The sequence below is a fragment of the Orcinus orca genome, chromosome 9 (genome assembly GCF_937001465.1).
Source record: "Orcinus orca chromosome 9, mOrcOrc1.1, whole genome shotgun sequence".
NCBI lineage: Eukaryota > Metazoa > Chordata > Mammalia > Artiodactyla > Delphinidae > Orcinus > Orcinus orca.
This window is the reverse complement of record NC_064567.1, coordinates 5,308,908-5,327,476: the sequence shown is the minus strand read 5'-3', so window position 1 is coordinate 5,327,476 and position 18,569 is coordinate 5,308,908. Positions and strand designations below refer to the sequence as shown.

Here is an 18,569-nt window from a genome sequence, read left to right as displayed (position 1 = left end):
GCTAGCCTTTCGTGGAGAGGAGGGGCCATTGCTGTGGGTCCAGAGTGTCCGGTGGGTCTGGGGTTTCCGGCGTGTCTCCACCCATACACTCCCATCCCGAGGCTCGGTCTCCCTCCTTTCCTGGGTTGAACACTAGCCAAGGTGAGAATCAACCTTCCCTTCCCTGCAGCTCAGCTGCCCTCATCAAGCCCTGCTTTCCTGCCCTTTGGTTGTAGGGATGAGTCTTTTTATACCCTGCTAAGGAGGCCCTCGGACTCAGATATTTTGCCTTAAACTGGGGACGAATAACCCTCAGCTTTCCATTACTTTTCTCAGTTGCATCCACAGCCTCAACTACAACCATTCTGATTCCGTGGTACTTGTGGTGGCCACTCCCTGCCCTCATCTCTCAAATGTGCCAACCAGAACACTCCTTTCCGCCAGGATTCCACCCCAGGCCACCACAGCAAAGTTTTAGTGAGGAAACTGCTTCATTAAGGGGCTATCAGAATGCTGCCTTTCCACCAGCAGTGGGTCCTCAGGGAAGTCAGCTAAGGATGACCCAGCCCCTAAACCCCATTTTAGACAGTTTCCCAGGACCACTCCTACTACCAACTCTTGTAGTTCGAGTTCCCCAGAAAACGGACTCTGAGATTTGCATGGAAGCACTTTATTGATGTGGGTTTGGCTTTCCAAAGTGAGGGAAATGGGTCAAGCAGAGGAAGAGGTTGGAGTGTGATGTGGTTGAGGAGCCCCTGCCAGTCCCATGGGCAACTCTGGGCCGGAGGGTCCTTCAGAGTCATCCCAAAGTGAGACAAGAGGCTTCCACCCATCGACCAGTCTTTAAGCGTGAGTTCCCTCACGGAGGGGGAACCTTGGGCAAAGCAGCTTGCCTCAGCCAGAGGTCATTCTGGGGCATGGACTTGGCTGTGAGCCTTTGGCAGTAGGGGGAACAGGTGCCCACCACTGCCTAAGGCATTGTATCCAGGTGTGTTCAGGTCTCTTTCTGGTGGTTTGAGGCCGTGGAGCCGTTATGGCCACTGGGTTCTGTTGAGCAGTGTGGGTTTCCTACATGAACAAGAGCAGTAAGAACCACAGTGGATGTGCAAGCTTGTTCCTAGGGAAGGGCCAAGGTCAAAACTGTAGAAGCCAGATTCTTCCCTCGAGTCCGAGAAAGGGTAAAAGTGGGAGATGATGCTACATGTTCGAGTGCCAGGAAGTCACTTGGGAAGAATTGGAGCATGAGAAGGAAAACCCATGCCAGAGGGACCTGGACCCAGGAGGGACCTGGAGAGCTTGAGGCTCGTTTCATTGATTACTTTTCCCAGGAGTCAGGACATCAGGGGACTTAAAGGGACAGGGATGGGAGCATCTATGTTCACGTGTTTGCCAGTATTGATGCTGTTTGATTTATTTTCACATTTTGTTTTCATTTTCAATCTTTTTTTAAAATCTTTGCTTCAAAAATGTTTATCAAAGTAATACGTACGTATAAAAAATAAAATAAAAACAAAATCTTAAAAGAAAGTCAGCAGGCCCTTCCCAATTCCCACACTGACCCCCACCCCAGTTCAACTCCCTAAAAGCAAGAGACTCTTTAATCTGTTTCTTATGACGGTTACCTTCACATTTTAAATAATATTCTCAGACTTCTCTTTCTTGGTTTATCTATATTATACACCGACTTCATTTTTCTTACATGGCTTCTATGTTTTTTAGCTTATTTTCCAATAAATCTATGTGACTTTTTTTTTGTTTGTTTAATACAGTTATCAGTGTTTACATCTTCATCACTCTATCAATATCGTTCCTTAGTTTTTACCATCATAGAGATCATCTACCTGCACTTCCCCACCCCCAAATAATTCATCAAATCTGATATTCTTTGGACCCATCTCCTTTGTGGGGTAGGGGTGCAGCGCCCGGAGCTCAACACCAGCTTCTGTTCCAATCTCTGCTGGTTGCACCCTAAGCCCACTTCACACCTGCCCTCCGAGACTGCTCTGCGTCTCTCCTGGGTTGCATCCACTACCCTGGGTCCTTGTACTCTTCGTTTATTCTTTGTCTTGTTGGCACTTACAATCCACACATAGTTTCCTAAAAAGGAAGGCAAGGAGTGTAATTTGTTTTTGAAAACATCTTTATTCTACTCTCAAGCTTTATTAAATTTTGACTAGATATAGAAATCTAGCTGGAATATCATTTGACAGAATTTTGAAGCCATTTCTCTGCAGTTTTTCAGAACCCAACAGTGCTGTTGAGAAATTTGATCTCATTCTGCTTCTCCTTCTCGTATATGTCACCTGTTTCTCCTGCCTCTGGAAGCTTTTAGGATCTTTTTGCATCGACCGCATTGGCCATCCTATGGGCCCTTTTAGTTCTGGGGGAAATGTTTGTATTATTTATTTGATGCTTTTCTCCTCTTTTCTCTGATCACCTTTTGGAACCCTTTGCACTAGTTGGATGTTATATCGATACTTCGTAGAATGAAATATCACATCTCTCATTTTTTTCCCCTCTTTCTCATTTATTTGTGCTTCCAGAGTATTCCTTTCATGCTATTTAACAACCTTCTGATGATTTTTAATTTTAGCGATCATGCTTTAAGTTTCAGCAGCCTCTTTTTGTTCTCTAAGTGTTCCTTTTTCAAGCCTGCTTCTCTGGTTTCATAAATGTAATGTCTTCTTAGCTCTCTCTGAACAATCAAAATCAGTGTTTTGATGTTTCGAAAGCTCTCATTTGCTGTTCCCCTTTTCTGGTTCAATTTGTATTTTCTTTCTTTCTGAAGGCTTCCCTCAAGCACCTCAGCCAGTCCTTGGCGTCTGTACTAGTTTACTAGGGCAACCGCAACGAAGTCCCTTAGACTGGGTGGCTTGAACGATAGACGTTTATTTTCTCACAATTCTGGAACCCAGAAGTACGAGGTCAAGGTGTCAGCAGGGTTGGTGTCTTCTGAAGCCTCTCTCCTTGGCTTGCAGACGGCCGGCTTCTCACTGTGTCCTCAAATGGCCTTTCCTCTGTGCCTGCACCCTTGGTGTTTCTTCCCCTTCTTATAAGGACACCAGTCCTATTGGATCAGGGCCCACCCTAGTGACTTCATTTAAACTTCATTACTAAAGACCCCGTCTCCAAATACCGTCACGTTGGGAGTTAGGACTTCAACACATGAATTTAGGGAGACACAATTCAGTCCATAACAGCATTCCATTCCAGCGGAAAAGTGAGACCGTAACACGCTGTCAGGAACCTCTGGGTGTTGGGCTCACCCCCTCCCACAGGTGTCCTGTCTTCGCAGTGACACGTGGGGGGTCGGCTGCTTTCTTGGGCACCCCATACGCTTCACTGTGGGGGGGGCTTTTCTCTGGGGCCTGTCTTCTCATCACAGAATAATTCTCCCCTCTCCTACCTCAGGTTGAGCAGCCTGGCTGCTGGGATCCTGTGCGTGAAGCGGGAAGGAGAGCCAGGTGACTCCCCTGACCTCAGCCTCAAGCTTCCTTCTGTGGAGGCTGAGCCTCTACAGTCCCATTTCTCCAGAGAAGAAATTGCCAGGCTCTTGTCTGACTTTTCTGTGCAGGGAGGGGTGTCCAGAGCCGACTGTTCTGCATGGAAGCATGTGACCTTTTCCAAAGCCTCCCCTCGTGCCCCCAGACAAGCCTGGGCCTCCAAACCCTGAGCTGCCCTGGGGTCTGCTAGACGCGTATCTGTCTCAGAGTCCTCGCTCCGCCCACCCGTGACTCCCTCTGTCCTTCCAAGTCATGGTCACACGGCCAATAGTGTGTCTTCCAAACCTGTACTGACATCGCCGTGCATTTTTCTCTCTACCACTCTTTTCCCAGGAGAGTTTTCAGCTTTTTTTTGTTCACAGTTGAGTCAGGAGGGAGAGGACACAGACACACGTATTCAATCTATCAACTTTAAAGGAAGCCTCTCAAGACTTTCTTTTTTGATAAATTATGAAATATTTCAAACATAGGAGAAATACAGAGAGGAAGGTCAGGAACACTCTGTGTGCACGTCATCAAGCTTTATCAAACCTCCTCATTTTGCCATATTTGCTTCAGAACTTTAAAAAAGTAAGCATTAAGGGGAATTCCCTGGCGGTCCAGTGGTTACTACTCCTCACTTTCACTGCCGAGGGCCCAGGTTCAATCCCTGGTCGGGGAACTAAGATCCCACGACCCACGACCAAAATAAAAAGCATTAAGGACACAGTCCGAGCTCTTTATCCTCCTCCTGACGCCCTCCCACACAGAGGTTATCACTATCCCGTATTTTTCCTATATTTGTGTAGACCGTGCACACGCATGGTATTTTCCCCTAACATTTGCTACCCTCAAACGTACGCATAAACAATTGCACTGCTTTTCGTGTTTTCCAAATTTATATAGGTAACATCATACCCTACTTGTTTTTTGTGCAACATTATGTTTTTTAGATTTTACGATATTAATCCATGTTGCTCCAGTAGGTTCATTTCCAACGCTGAATGAACAGCCTCAGTTTATCCGTTCTTCTGTTGAGGGAAACTAGAGTTGTATCTACTTTCTACCACAAACATGACTCCAGTAAATGTTCTTGTACATGTCTCCTGGCGAGAGTCTCTTTGGGGTGTATTTCTAGGGATGGAACTACTTCCACATTCCCTATGTATAGATTCAACCTGCAGAGATTGCAGAGTGGCTGTACCATTTCACAGTCCCATCAGGGGGGTCCGCACTTCTCACTGCCCACTTTCTTTCCACCATGGGATAGTGCATGTTTTTACATTTCTAACATTAGTGTCAAATCAGCTTTTTAAAACAGAGACCTATGCCATCACTCCTAGATGCGTTGAGAAGGTGGAAGGGATGAGAAACCCTTCTTTCACATTGTTTGCTTTAGTTTGATCTCAGGAGTCTGGGTCAATGACTTTAAATGATAGTGTATGTTTTATAAGCACGTTATACATTTTCATGTCAAGAAATCTGATGAATATCAGTTTTAAGAGTTTTTTTAAAGGATACACTTTCTCATATCAAAGTATATGATAAGCGCTGATATCAAAATAATTCTGTTTTTAAAACACGGTAAATTGAATTTAAGCCAAGTCGATGATCTCTAAACCATCAAAATAGCTAATACAGCTTCTCTTAAATCCTTCTGGTTTAGGAAATGTTAAAATGGACCTTCAAAAATGCTAGGTTTACAATGAGAAATATTATAATTCAATGTTTACTCTACGGATCCTTGACACTTGGGATCTGGACAGCCATCTTTAGTATTTATTTTCACCATAATCCTGTGAAGAACAAGGAGAAGAAGATCCAGGAGAAAGGAAATCCATTAATTTGGTCCCTTGGGAAGAAATTGCAAACTAAACATGGCTCAGTGCAAATACCAAGACCTTATGTAAGAGTCAAAAGGCCTAATGAAGATGAAACTACAGAACAGAAGTCATTTTTAAAATTAGGTAAGTATTTTGATTTCCTCTGTTATCCATTTTAAGGGGAAAATATACCATAAATTTAATAACTGGGAAGAGTGAGAGAATGTCCTTTTTTAGAGCAATTCAATTTTAAATTATGACGTATTTCTCATATATATTCATATATATCCATACACACACACACACACACACACACACAGAGAGAAAATAATAAAACAGGCTTGTATGTATTTACCACCTAAATTTAACAATTTTTATGTAGTTTGCTGTATCTGTTTCAGATAGCTTTCTGTGTTTCAAAGAAATAAATTTTAATAGGTACAGTAAAAACTTCACCCCAATTCTTCCTCCTCCTTAGATATCTTCCTCATTTCTTTTATGTATTTTCTTTAAGAAAAATACAGTATGTCTTTTTAAACATAAATTTATTTATTTATTTAGGCTGCGTTGGGTCTTTGTTGCTTGTTGCTGTGCGCGGGCTTTCTCTAGTTGTGGCGAGTGGGGGCTACTCTTCGTTGTGGTGCGCAGGCTTCTCATTGCGGTGGCTTCTCTTGTTGCAGAGCACGAGCTCTAGGCACACGGGCTTCAGTAGTTGTGGCACGTGGGCTCAGTAGTTGTGGCACGTGGGCTGCAGTAGTTGTGGCTCACGGGCTCTAGAGTGCAGGCTCAGTAGTTGTGGCACACGGGCTTAGTTGCTCTGTGGCATGTGGGATCTTCCCGGACCAGGGCTTGAACCCGTGTCCCCTGCATTGGCAGGTGGATTCTTAACCACTGCGCCACCAGGGAAGAGCCATAGTATGTATTTTTAATATATTTGTAGCTATTCTGGAATGAATTGCAATGCCACTATGGGTATTAACATGTAAGTCTTTGTATAAGCATATTTTGTTTCTCTCAGGTAAATACCTAGGTATGGGATGGATGGGTCATATGGTAGCTGTATGCTTAACTGTAAAGAAAATGACAAACCGGTTTCCAAAGGAAGGCTGCCATTTTATATTTCCTTCAGCAGTGGATGAGAATTCCATTTTCTCCAGGTTTGGCCAACACTTGACATGGTCAGATTTTTAGATTTTAACCATTCTAATGGGTGAGTAATGGTATCATTGTGGCCTTAATGTGCATTTCCCCACAACTAAGGATTTTGAACACCTTTTCATGTGCTTAATGGCCCCGCGTACATCTCCTTTTGTTAAGTGTCTCTCCAAGTCTTCTGTCCCTTTTTAAATTGGGATGTCTGTCTTCTGATTTCTAAGACTTTTAAAATATATTCTGGTATCAAATCCTTTGATCTGTGAGTTGCAAATATTTTGCACAAGTCTGTGCCTTGTCTTTTCATTCTCTCTTTTTTTTTATTGAGATATAATTGATATATATCATTGTATTCATTTTAGGTGTACAACACAGTGATTTTTATATATGTATATATTGCAAAATGGTTACCACAATAAATTTAATTAACATACATTATCACACATAGTTACCATTTTTTTTCCTGTGATGATAACTTTTTTCTTTTTTTTCTTTTTTTACTGTTAATATACAATTTATTCTTATATTCCAAGAGGAGAATGTTTTCTAATTTCTACAGTTGAAAACAAGATTATTTATAATCACATAATTCACCATTATTATTCATTACATTTTCTTTGGAAAGGATAAAAGTTATCTCAGTCCTTCAAGAGGTAACTTAAGGTATACTCTCTTAGCAACTTGCAAGTATATAAAACAGTGTGCTGACTAGAGTCACCATGCCGGGCATCTTCATTCTCCTCTGAGTGGTTTCATTCAAGAAGCAAGATTTTAAATTTCTGTGGTCAATTTATCACATTTTCTTGTGTGGTTTATGTTTTTTATGTTTTATCTAAGAAATCTTTGCCTACCTCAAGTTCACGAATATTTCCTTCTATCGTTTTTTTTTATAGAAATTTTAAAATTTTAGGTTTTACATTAACTCCGTTTTGAATTAATTTCTGTGATGCTGTGAGGTAAGGATCATAGTTCATTTTTCCGTATGGATCCAACACCATTTGTTGAAAAACTTTCCTTTTGCCATCTTGGTCCCTTTATCAAAAACAAATTGGCCAGGGCTTCCCTGGTGGCACACTGGTTAAGAATCCGCCTGCCAATGCAGGGGACATACATGCGAACCCTGGTCCGGGAAGATCCCACATGCTGCGGAGCAATTAAGCCGTGTGCCACAGCTACTGCGCCTGCACTCTAGAGCCCGTGAGCCACAGCTACTGCGCCTGCGTGCCACAACTACTGAAGCCCGTGCGCCTAAAGCTCATGCTCCGCAAAAAGAGAAGCCACCGCAATGAGAAGTCCGCGCACCGCAACCAAGAGTAGCCCCTGCTCACCCCAACTAGAGAAAGCCCACGCACAGCAAAGAAGACCCAATGCAGCCTAAAATAAATAAATTTATTTTTAAAAAATCAATTGGCCATTTTTGTTGGATCTGTTTCTGAACTCTATTCTCATTCTTTTTAGAAATTGTTTTGGTTACTCTAGGTCTTTTGCTTGTCCGTATATATTTTAGAAACAGCTTGTCAATTTCTGCAAAAAAGCCTGCTGGTATTTTGAATGGAATTGCATTGAGTCTATAGATCAGTCTGGGGAGAATTAATATCTTAATAATATTGCTTTACCTGCATCCCACATATTTTAATATGTTGAATTTTCATTTTCATTCCATTCTATGTATTTTTATATTCCCTTTGAGACTTTCTTCTTGGATTATTTGGAAATAGATTGTTTAATTTCCAAGTGTTTTGAATAATGTTCTGTCTTTCTATAATTGACATCCAGTTTCATTCCGCCGTAGTCACAAAATATACGCTATGATTTCGATTCTTTTAGGGTTTTTTTGAGGTTTGTTTTATGATCCAGGATATGGCCTATCTTGGTGAATGCTCCATGGATACTTTGAAAAAAAATGTGTATTCCAGTATTGTTAGGGGAAGTGTTTTATGTATATGTAATCTCAGTCATATCCGGTTGGTTGATTGTATTGTTCAATTCTTATGTATCCTTGCTGAGTTTTTGGCTAGTAGTTCTGACAACTGCTAAGAGTGGGTGTTGAAGAGCTCAATTATAATCATGGGTCTGTGGGTTTCTCCTTTCAACCCTATGCGTTTTTGTTTCATGTATTTTGAGACTGTTTTTTGGTATGTTTCTATTTAGGATCATCATATATTACTGGTAGGCTGATCTTTTATCAGTATATACTGTCTCTCTTTGTCTCTGGTAATTTTCTTTGTTCTAAAGTCTATTTTATCTGATATTAATGTAGTTAGTCCTGCTTTTAAAATTATTTGCAAGATATATCTTTTTCTATCCTTTTACTTTCAATCCACCTACATCACATCGAGGGAAGTTTCTTGTAGACAGCATATTGTTAGAACATTTTTTTTTTTTTTTTTTTTTGCGGTACACGGGCCTCTCACTGTTGTGGCCTCTCCGGTTGCGGAGCACAGGCTCCGGACACGCAGGCTCAGCGGCCATGGCTCACGGGCGCAGCCACTCGGCGGCATGTGGGATCTTCCCAGACCAGGGCACGAACCCGTGTCCGCCGCATTGGCAGGCGGACTCTCAACCACTGTGCCACCAGCGAAGCCCAGAGCATATTTTTTGATGCACTCTGACAGTCTATGTCTTTAACTGATATATTTAGATCATTTGCATTTAATATAATTTTTCATACGTTAAGGTTTAAGTCAGCCATTTTATTATTTTTTTGCTTCTTCTTTTGCTTCTTCCGTTTGTTTTGTTTGCTTCTTCCATTTCTCATTCTTCTGTTCTCTTTTCTTACCTTATTGTGAGTTACCTGAACATGTTTCAGAATCCCATCTTGATTCACTTCCAGTATTCTTTTAATGTATTGCTTCGTGTAGCTCTGTTCGTGGTTGCTCTAGGTATTAACATGATACGTATGTAACTCACTGAGGTCTCCTTGAATCAATGTTTTGCCACTTCCAGTAAAGCGTAAAAAGCAAAATCCATTAGCATCCTCCATTTTAAAATACGATTGTCTTCAGCATTTCCTCCGTGTACATGGAGCACCACATCAGATGGTGTTGTAGTGTCTGCTCCAATCACTGAATGAGACTTAAGAAACTCACGAGCACAGGCTAGTATATTTTTTACCCTTTTGGATGTTCTTTTTTCTTTTCTGAGGTTGCAACCCTTCATCTGCTATGATTTTCCTTTTTTGGTTTACAGAACTTACTCTTTCGATTCTTTGAGGGTGGGTTTGCTAGTCACAAATTCTTAGTGTTTCTTCATCTGAACGTATCTTTATTTTTCTCATGATTCCCGAAGGATATTTTTGCTGACCTAGGCTTTGCTGATGATAGTTCTTTCTGTTCAGCACTCGAAAATGTTTTCTCACTTCCTTCTGTCCTCCATGATTCAGACGAGAAATCCACAGACATTCAGATCTCTCCTCTGTGAGTACTGCCTCCTTTCCGTCTGCAGCTTTTGAGGGTTTTCTTTTGTCTGGAGTTTTCAGAAGCTTAATTATGATGTGGCATGGATTTCTTTGGTGTATCCTACCTGGGAGTTTCCTCAGCCTCTTGAAGCTGTAGATGTTCATCTTTCACCAAATTCGTGAACTTTTCTACTATTATTTTTTAAGAGTGCTTTTTCATTCCTCACTCTCCTATCCTTCTGAGACTCCAATAATATGAATATTAGCTCTTTTGGTGTTAGCTCACAGGTCCCTGAGACTCTCTTCACTTTTTTTTTAGTCTATTTTCTCCATTGCTCAGAGTAGGTGGATTCTGTTATCACTATTCTACTTAATATTAAGCCCATCTAGCGAGTTTTTATTAGATTATTTTTAGTTCTATAATTTCCATTTGGTTCTTTTTTATAACTTCTATTTCTTTGCTGAGATTTCCCGTTTTTCTGTTTCTGAGCATTTTTATGATGGCTGCTTTAGGATCTGAGATCATTCTGACCTCTGATTCATCTTGGTATTGACATCTGTCAATTGTCTTTTCCTATTCAATTTGAGAGCTCCCTGGTTCTTTGTACAACAGATTTTTGATTGTATCCTGGGCATTTTGGAGATTATGAAACTCTGGGTCCTGTTTAAGCTTCTTTGTTAGGCCGACCTCTGTTAAGATGCAGCACAAGGGCCAGGTGGGTGGGTGTGTTTGCTTCCTGCTGAGCCTGCCGACTCCACCCTGGCAACCGTGGAGCGTGGGCACTGCCACGCTGTGGATGGTGGAGGGGACGTTCAGCAGCCCGCATGACATTGTTGTCTCTGAGTTCAGCTCCCCAGTGGGCCTCCCTGATGCCAGGATCAGGAGATGGGGTAAGCAGAGTATCAACTATCCTGCTTTGCACAACCTGCTGCCATTGAGGGTGGAGGTTCAGCTCTCCCCGGACCCCCATGGATATGAGGGGCAGTGGGTACATGGCGTAGTGACTAGCCTCACCTTGCACCACGTCGTTAAGCCTTGCTGCTGCCAGGTGGGACTGGAGGCTCAGCACGCCACTGACAAGACACTACCTTAGGGAGAATCAGAGCACCACCTGCTTCTACCAGGCAGGCTTCTGGAAGACCAGCTCCCTGCTCAGCCCACCCACACCAGCCAGACAGGTAATCAGAACACTGCCTTCTTCCGCCAGGAAGGGGGATGGAAGGGTAGGTTATGCTCAGGGGAGAGGAGCACGGCCCCTTGTTCCCTTGGAGTAGAGGTGGATGCGCTCCTTGCTCTCCCCACTGGAGCCAACAGGGGGCGGTGTGGTTCTCCCGTTGGTGCTTGACTGGACTAGAGTGGGTGCTCCAGGGGGTTTCTGTGGTTAGTTGTCCTTTTTCCTGGCCCTGTGGCTGGAGGAACAGGCTTATCCTGACGCTTGTTTTGTCTGTGCCCATTAGTGGTTCCACCTGCAGCCTTCGACAGCCCCCTGTCTGGGATTTACGGGAGGCAACAAAGAAATCAGGAGCCCACCGTGTCCTTGCCCCTGTCCTGGGGCTCCCAGGCAACCTGCCTCCTTACACTCGCCTTTCAGAGCCAAGGAGTTTTTAGGTGTAAGAAAGAAGACCGAGGGGAAATGGGGTCACTTTTTGATGGGAATCCTCTTTATATCCAGTATAGAATTTATACCAGTTTTGGAAAACACCCTTCGGGCATTGGAAAAGAAAGTTTATTCTCTCAAAAACAAAGCACAACATAAAATCTACTAAGGAAACTTAACTAATTACGTTATTCAAGTTTCTAACTTTTTGTCTGATTCAGAGTTGTTCTGAAAAACTTCCATTACCGTTCGTTTGTGGCAACATATATTGATATTTCGAACAATTTTTCTTTAAGTATTTTGTTGCAGCGTTATTTGATGTCTACAAGCTCATTACTATTAAACCTTTACTGTGACTTATTGTGAGTATAAAATGACCTTCTGGATTGTCCTTCCCGTGAATTCTATGCTTTAAAAATGATTTTGACTCCTGTAGTCTTTGACCGTTCTCTCGCTTTTAACCATGTTAGTTCATCTTATTTATCGTTTATGGTTACATTTCGTTTTTTATTACCATCTAAGAGTTTTTTATCTTTTAACGGGAAATCTATGCCAACTTCATTTATTGCTATGACTGATAGGTTTGGGTTGTCCTCTGTCATCTTGTATTATTCTCTCAAACAGAGTTTTGGGAGAGGGGCTTCAGCTCCCATTCTCCCACCATCCCTAGATCCCTCAGTTAATATAATTTCACACGACAGTTGCAAATCACGATGGGACCAAGGAGGCTGAGCACTTCCTTCTCTGGAGAAACTGAATGACTCTAGAGTAGCTTGTTGTTCATACTTTGCTAAGGAATCTGCTTTGATTTCTGTGAATACTTTGATTTTAACCTTGTCATCTGGGAGTAGTTTCGGTTCCAGGGAAACTACTCTGACATGTTATAAAAGGAGTGAATTCAGGATATGGTTGTTATTGTCCTTTATCAACGTGATGGTAGTAAACCTATACTTATGTGACTAATACCTTTTCTTGCAGGTAAGGATTTTAAATATTTGGACCCAGAACTTATTCATGGATATTCAAAATATGGATTTAATTCCATTATCAGTAAAAACTTGGGCAACTACAGAGATGTGCCAGACACCAGGAATAAAATGTATGTTCCTCCTGATATATTTTTTTACATATTACATAGTTTCAGATATACAACATAATGATTTGATATTTGTATATGTTGCAAAATGATCATCACAGTAAGTCTAGTTAACATCGGTCCCTATACATAGATATAAAAAAGATTTTTTTCTTGTGATGAGAACTTTTAAGATCTTTCTTAGTAACTTTCAAATATGCAGTACAGTATTATTAACTACAGTCACCATGCTATACATTACATCCCTGTGACATTTATTTTATAACTGGAAGTTTGTACGTTTTGACCTCCTTCACCCATTTCACCCACCCCCTGCCTCTGGTGACCACCAATCTGTTCTCTGTATCTTGAGCTTGTTTTTTTTTTGGGGGGGGGAGGCGGGTTGTGTTTTGTTTGTTTGAGATTCTACATGTGGGAGCATATGGTACTTGTCTTTCTCTGACTTGTTTTACTAGCATAATGCCCTCAAGATCCATTCATGTTATTGCAAATGGCAAGATTTCCTCCTTTTTTAGGGCTGAATTATAGATATGGATATAGATGTAGATATATAACATATAGTATAGCTATATAGATATATATTATCTTTTCTTTATTCATCCACCCATGGACACTTAGGTTGCTCCCATGTCTTGGCTTGTAAATAATGCTGTAATGAACATGGGGGTGCATGTATCTTTTTGAGGTAGTGCTTTTGTTTTCTTCAGGTAAATACCCAGAATTGGAATTGCTGGGTCATATGGCAGTTCTATTTTTAATTTTTTGAGGAACTTCCATACTGGTTTTCCATAGTGGCTGCACCAATTTACATTCCTACCAAAGGCACACAAGGGTTCCCTTTTCTCCACATCCTCACCAACTCTTGTTACTTCTTGTCTTTTTGATAAGAGCCATTCAAACTGGTGTGAATTGATATCTTATTGTGGTTTTGATATGCATTTCCCTGATGATTAGTGATGCTGAGCATCTTTTCATGTGCCTGTTGCCCATCTGTATGTCTTCTTTGGAAAAAAATGTCTATTCAGATCTTCTGCCCATTTTTTAATCAGATTGGTTTGTTTTTTTCAATATTGAGTTGTATGAGTTCTTTACATATGTTAGGTATTAACCCCTTATCAGATACATGATTTGCAAATATTTTCTCCCATTCAGTAGGTTGCCTTTTCATTTTGTTGAAGGTTTCCTTTGCTGTGCAGAAGCTTTATAGTTTGATGTAGTCCCACTTATTTATTTTTGCTTTTGTTGCCTTTGCTTTTGGTGTCAGATCCAAATAAATCAAGACTGATGTTAAGGAGCTTACTGCCTATCTTTTCTTCCAGGAGTTTTATGGTTTTAGGTCTTATATTTGTTTAATTCATTTCTAGTTAAGTTGAGGGTATGGTGTAAGATAGAGGTCCATTTTCATTTTTTTGCATGCAGCTGTTCAGTTTTTCCAACACCATTTATTAAAGAGACTGTTATTTCCCCATCATATATTCTTGGCTCCTGTGTCGTAAATTAATTGACCATATATGTGTGGGTTTATTTCTGGGCTTTCTACTCTGCTCCATTGATCTATGTGTCTTTTTATGCCAGTACCATACTGTTTTTATTACAATAGCTTTGTAATATAGTTTGAAATCAGGGAGCGTGAGTCCTCCAGCTTTGTTCTTCTTTCTCAAGATTGCTTTGGCTATTTGGGGTCTTTTGTAATTCCACACAAAGTCTAGGATTGTTTGTTCTATTTCTGTGAAAAATGCCATTGTAATTTTGATAGGGATTGCATTGAACCTATAGATTGCTTTAGGAAATATGGACTTTTTTTTTTTTTTTTTGCGGTACACGGGCCTCTCACTGTTGTGGCCTCTCCCGTTGCGGAGCACAGGCTCCGGACGTGCAGGCTCAGCGGCCATGGCTCACGGGCCCAGCTGCTCCGCAGCATGTAGGATCCTCCCAGACCAGGGCACGAACCTGTGCCCCCTGCATCGGCAGGCGGACTCTCAACCACTGCGTCACCAGGGAAGCCCTCCATTTCAGTTTTGCCTTACTTTAAAATTCATATTATTTTCACTGAACTAGAGAAATACTTGATACAAATCTTTGAAGAATAGATTTTTTGTTGATTGGTTTTCCAATTACATTTATTTCTCAACTTTTAAATTTTGAAATAATTTCAGACTTACAAAATTGTTGCAAAAATATTTCATAGAATTCCTGCCTAGCATTTTCTTAGATTCCCCAAATGTTAACATCGTCCATACCCTCAGAACCAGAACAATAAACAAAACCAGCAAATTAACAATACAATACCATTAGCGAATGTACAGACGGTATTCAAGTTTTTACCCTTAACCCACTAGCGTCCTCTTTCTGGAAGGATCTAACCCAGGACTACAGACTGTGTGCAGGGTTCCTGTCCCCTGAGTTTCCTTTCATCTGAAACTGTTCCTAAGTCTTTATCTTCCACGACTGTGACAGTTGTAGAGATCTAACCATTTATTTTGTAGAATGCTCCTCAATTTGAGTTTGATGTTTCCTTGTGATCAAATCCAGATCATGCATTTTTGATAGGAATACCATGGAAGGAATGTCATATCCTTCTCAGCACATTGTGTTAAAAGGCACACGATGTCTCTTTGTCCCATTACTGGTGAAGTGACTTGTGGTGAAGTTAATTTGATCACTTGATTAAAACGACTGTCAGATTTTCTGCACAGTAAAATTACCATTTATCCTCTTGTAATTAATAAAGGTGCAGATTTCTTTTAAATGTTAATTGTGAAAAACCTGGAAAATATAAAAAAGCATAAAAAGGGAAACTAAAAACACACATGATCCTAGGGATTTTTCTTCTGTCTTAATGCATAAGGTGTCACCTAACTATTTTCCCCCCACTTGACACAGAGAGATCATCACTGTCAGGATGTTAGTGTATATCCTTCCAGAATTTATAGACACATACACGTATTTATAAGTAGACAGTAAGCATACAATATAATCATATCGTTTTAATGAAAATGGGCTTTACTTTTTATATTTTATAATGTGTTTTTTTTTAACTTAACAACATATCGTGGAGAACTTTTTCAAAGCATTACACATAAAATTTGCCTCATTCATTTTAACACTTGAGAGCAGTTATCCATTGTATAAATATACAGTTTCCCCATTAATAGAAATCCTGGTTGTTTTTAATTTTTCAACTTTTCAAAAATGATGTAATAAACACTCTTGTACACATATTTTCATGCCCTCATGTTAGTATATATGGAGTAAAGATTTCTGGAATGAGATTGCTCAGCTATAGGCTCATTTTTCTTCTCTAGAATTTTATATAAATAAAATTTATGCAGCATAATTATTTTGAAATTTAGCCATGTTGTCGCAAGGAGCTCCTTTTTATTGCTGAGTAGCGCTCTACTGTACGGATGTGCTACAATTTGTTTATCCATTCATCTGTTGATAGGACAGATTGTTTCCGGTTTTTGTCTATTACAAATAAAGTTGGTATGAATATTCTTAAGACAAGTTTTGCATAACAGATGTTCTTTTTTCTCTTATGTAAATATTTTGCAAGTGGAATGGCTAGATCTTAGGGTGTATGTTTAATTTTTAAAGAAACTGCCGTTTTCCTAAAGTAGTTGTACTATCTTACATTCCCATCAGCAATGAATGAGATTTCCAATTCCTCCACATCTTTGTCAACACTTGGTATGGCCAGCATTTTGAATTTTAGCCATTCTAATAGATGTGTAGTCGGATCTCATTGTGGTTTAATTGGCATTTTCGTGATGTCTAATGATGTTGAGATCTATTTATGTGTTTATTTGCTATCTGTGTATCTTCTTTATTGAAGTTAAATTTTGCCCATTTTAAAATTGGATTGTTTTCTTATTACTGAGTTTTGAGAATTTTTTAGTATATTTTGGTATAAGATCTTTATCATATTGATAATTACACGTATTTTTTCCTAGTCTATGGCTTGTTTTTTCATTCTTTTAACAGTGCCTTTGGAAAAGCAGAAGTTTTTAATTTTGATAGAGTTCAATTGTTTAATTTTATTCTTTTTTTTTTTTTTGCGGTACGTGGGCCTCTCACTGCTGTGGCCTCTCCCGTTGCGGAGCACAGGCTCCGGACGCGCAGGCTCAGCGGCCATGGCTCACGGGCCCAGCCGCTCCGTGGCATGTGGGATCTTCCAGGACCGGGGCCCGAACCCGTGTCCCCTGCATCGGCAGGCGGACTCTCAACCACTGCGCCACCAGGGAAGCCCTATTCTATTTTTAAATTTACTTTTGCCTAGCCCAAGATCACAAAGATTTCTCTGTTGGATTTTCTATGTAGATGGGCATGACCTATGCACTTTTACTTCTTCCTTTCTAGTCTGCGTGCTTTTCTTTTTCTTATTGCACTGGCTAAAACCTCTAATATAACGTTGAACAGAAGAGGTGAAATTGGGCAGCCTTGCTGTGCTCTTGCTCTTAACACTCAGCTTTTCATCAGTGAGTATGATGTTATCTTTAGGCTTTTCATAGATGTTCTTTTTCAGGTTTAGGAAGTTCCCTTCTATTCCTAGTTTGCTGAGAATTGTTTCACCAGGCGGCTGTTGAATTGTGTCACATCCTTTTCTGTGTATTGAGATGTGTGTATCTTTAGTTTGTGAAGATGGTAAATTATGTTGATTTTCTAGTGTTAAACAGAGGTTATATTTATGGGCTATTCCCCACTTGGTCATGATGCATTATCCTTTTTATATATTATTGAATTTGATTTGCTGAAGTTTTGTTTGGAATTTTATATCAGTGTTCGTGAGGGCTATGAATTTGTATTTGTCCTGACTGTCCTTGTCTGGTTTTGTTTTAGAGTAATGTTGGCCTCGTAGAATGAATTGTGAATTATTCTTTTAGCATTTAATTTTTTTTATTTTTGGCTTCATTGGGTCTTCGTTGCTGCACGTGGGCTTTCTCTAGTTGCGGTGAGCAGGGGCTACTCTTCGTTGCGGTGCGCAGCCTTCTCATTGCTGTGGCTTCTTTTGTTGCGGAGCACGGGCTCTAGGTGCGCGGGCTTCAGTAGTTGTGGCCCGCGGGCTCAGTAGTTGTGGCTCACAGGCTCTAGAGCACAGGCTTGGTAGTTGTGGCGTGCGGGCTTAGTTGCTCTGCGGCATGTGGGATCTTCCCGGACCAGGGCTTGAGCCCATGTCCCCTGCATTGGCAGGCAGATTCTCAACAACTGTGCCACCAGGGAAGCCCCTATCAATTAATTTTAGAGAAACCCATACACATGAGGCTTCTCTTAGGGGTGTAACCACGTCTGACGTGGTTTCAGCCTCCTTCAATATCATTGTCCTGTTCCTCCGAAGGGACTCAGTTTATAGCTTTCTGAAAATGATATACCCAGGACTGAATGTAATCCTAGAGATTGATCTGAGTAGCCTGAGTTCACCCTGGACCACCGTCTCTCTCTAGTTGGAGGCATCCTCTCTCTCTCTGTGTCTCATCTACTTGCTCTTTGGTCACACAGTGATCCTACTGGAATGCAAGCCTTTTAATCCTATCTGTTTCTGTGAGGCGACATTTTCCCACCTGACGTTTTAGGTCACGGGCAGTCCACAGCACTCGCCCCCTTTTCCCATCCTCTCAGGTCTTTTCTTGGTTCTGTCATCTCATATTCTCATTCCTTGAAGCACGAGTCCATTTCCACCCGGTAAGCATGCCTTCTATATCTTCATCTACTCTTGGATAAAAAGTTAACCAGCACGAGGTCTTCTTCTTCCAAGGTGACATCAATCCATAAATATCCTGAAAGTCTGTCCAGGATCCCTGTGGGGCTGCCTGCCCAGCACGTCCTTCCCTGGGGTTTCCTACCCACTACCCCCTTTTCACATGGTGGCAGTGCGTAGAGTGACTTTCTATTTTGACCCCACTATCTGGCCATGATGGGCACCTAAGCCAAACTGAGCCAGTGAATCCTGTCCTGTGAATTTTGGGGAAGGGGGAAGTCTTAGCAGTTTCTCCTTGGATGCTGGACTGTAGGACACGCTGACGTCAGCCGCATTTCCCACTCTGT

General features: G+C 41.1%; 1 protein-coding gene across 8 annotated transcripts in view; it reads left to right on the top strand.

Moving 5' to 3' along the window:
* Positions 1 to 18,569, top strand: part of GALNTL5 (polypeptide N-acetylgalactosaminyltransferase like 5) — a 125,660-nt gene that overhangs the window by 53,267 nt on the left and 53,824 nt on the right. For 5 of the 8 annotated variants that reach the window (XM_049715175.1, XM_033408370.2, XM_033408368.2 and 2 more), the window contains 2 exons: positions 5,128 to 5,428; positions 12,410 to 12,530. In XM_049715175.1, the coding sequence (XP_049571132.1) occupies positions 5,131 to 5,428; positions 12,410 to 12,530 (419 nt within the window). In that variant the 5' untranslated portion in view covers positions 5,128 to 5,130. Of the gene's footprint in view, positions 1 to 3,756; positions 4,053 to 5,127; positions 5,429 to 12,409; positions 12,531 to 18,569 lie in introns of those variants that run through there. The other 3 variants (XM_049715176.1, XM_049715177.1, XM_049715173.1) reach the window with 3 other exon arrangements.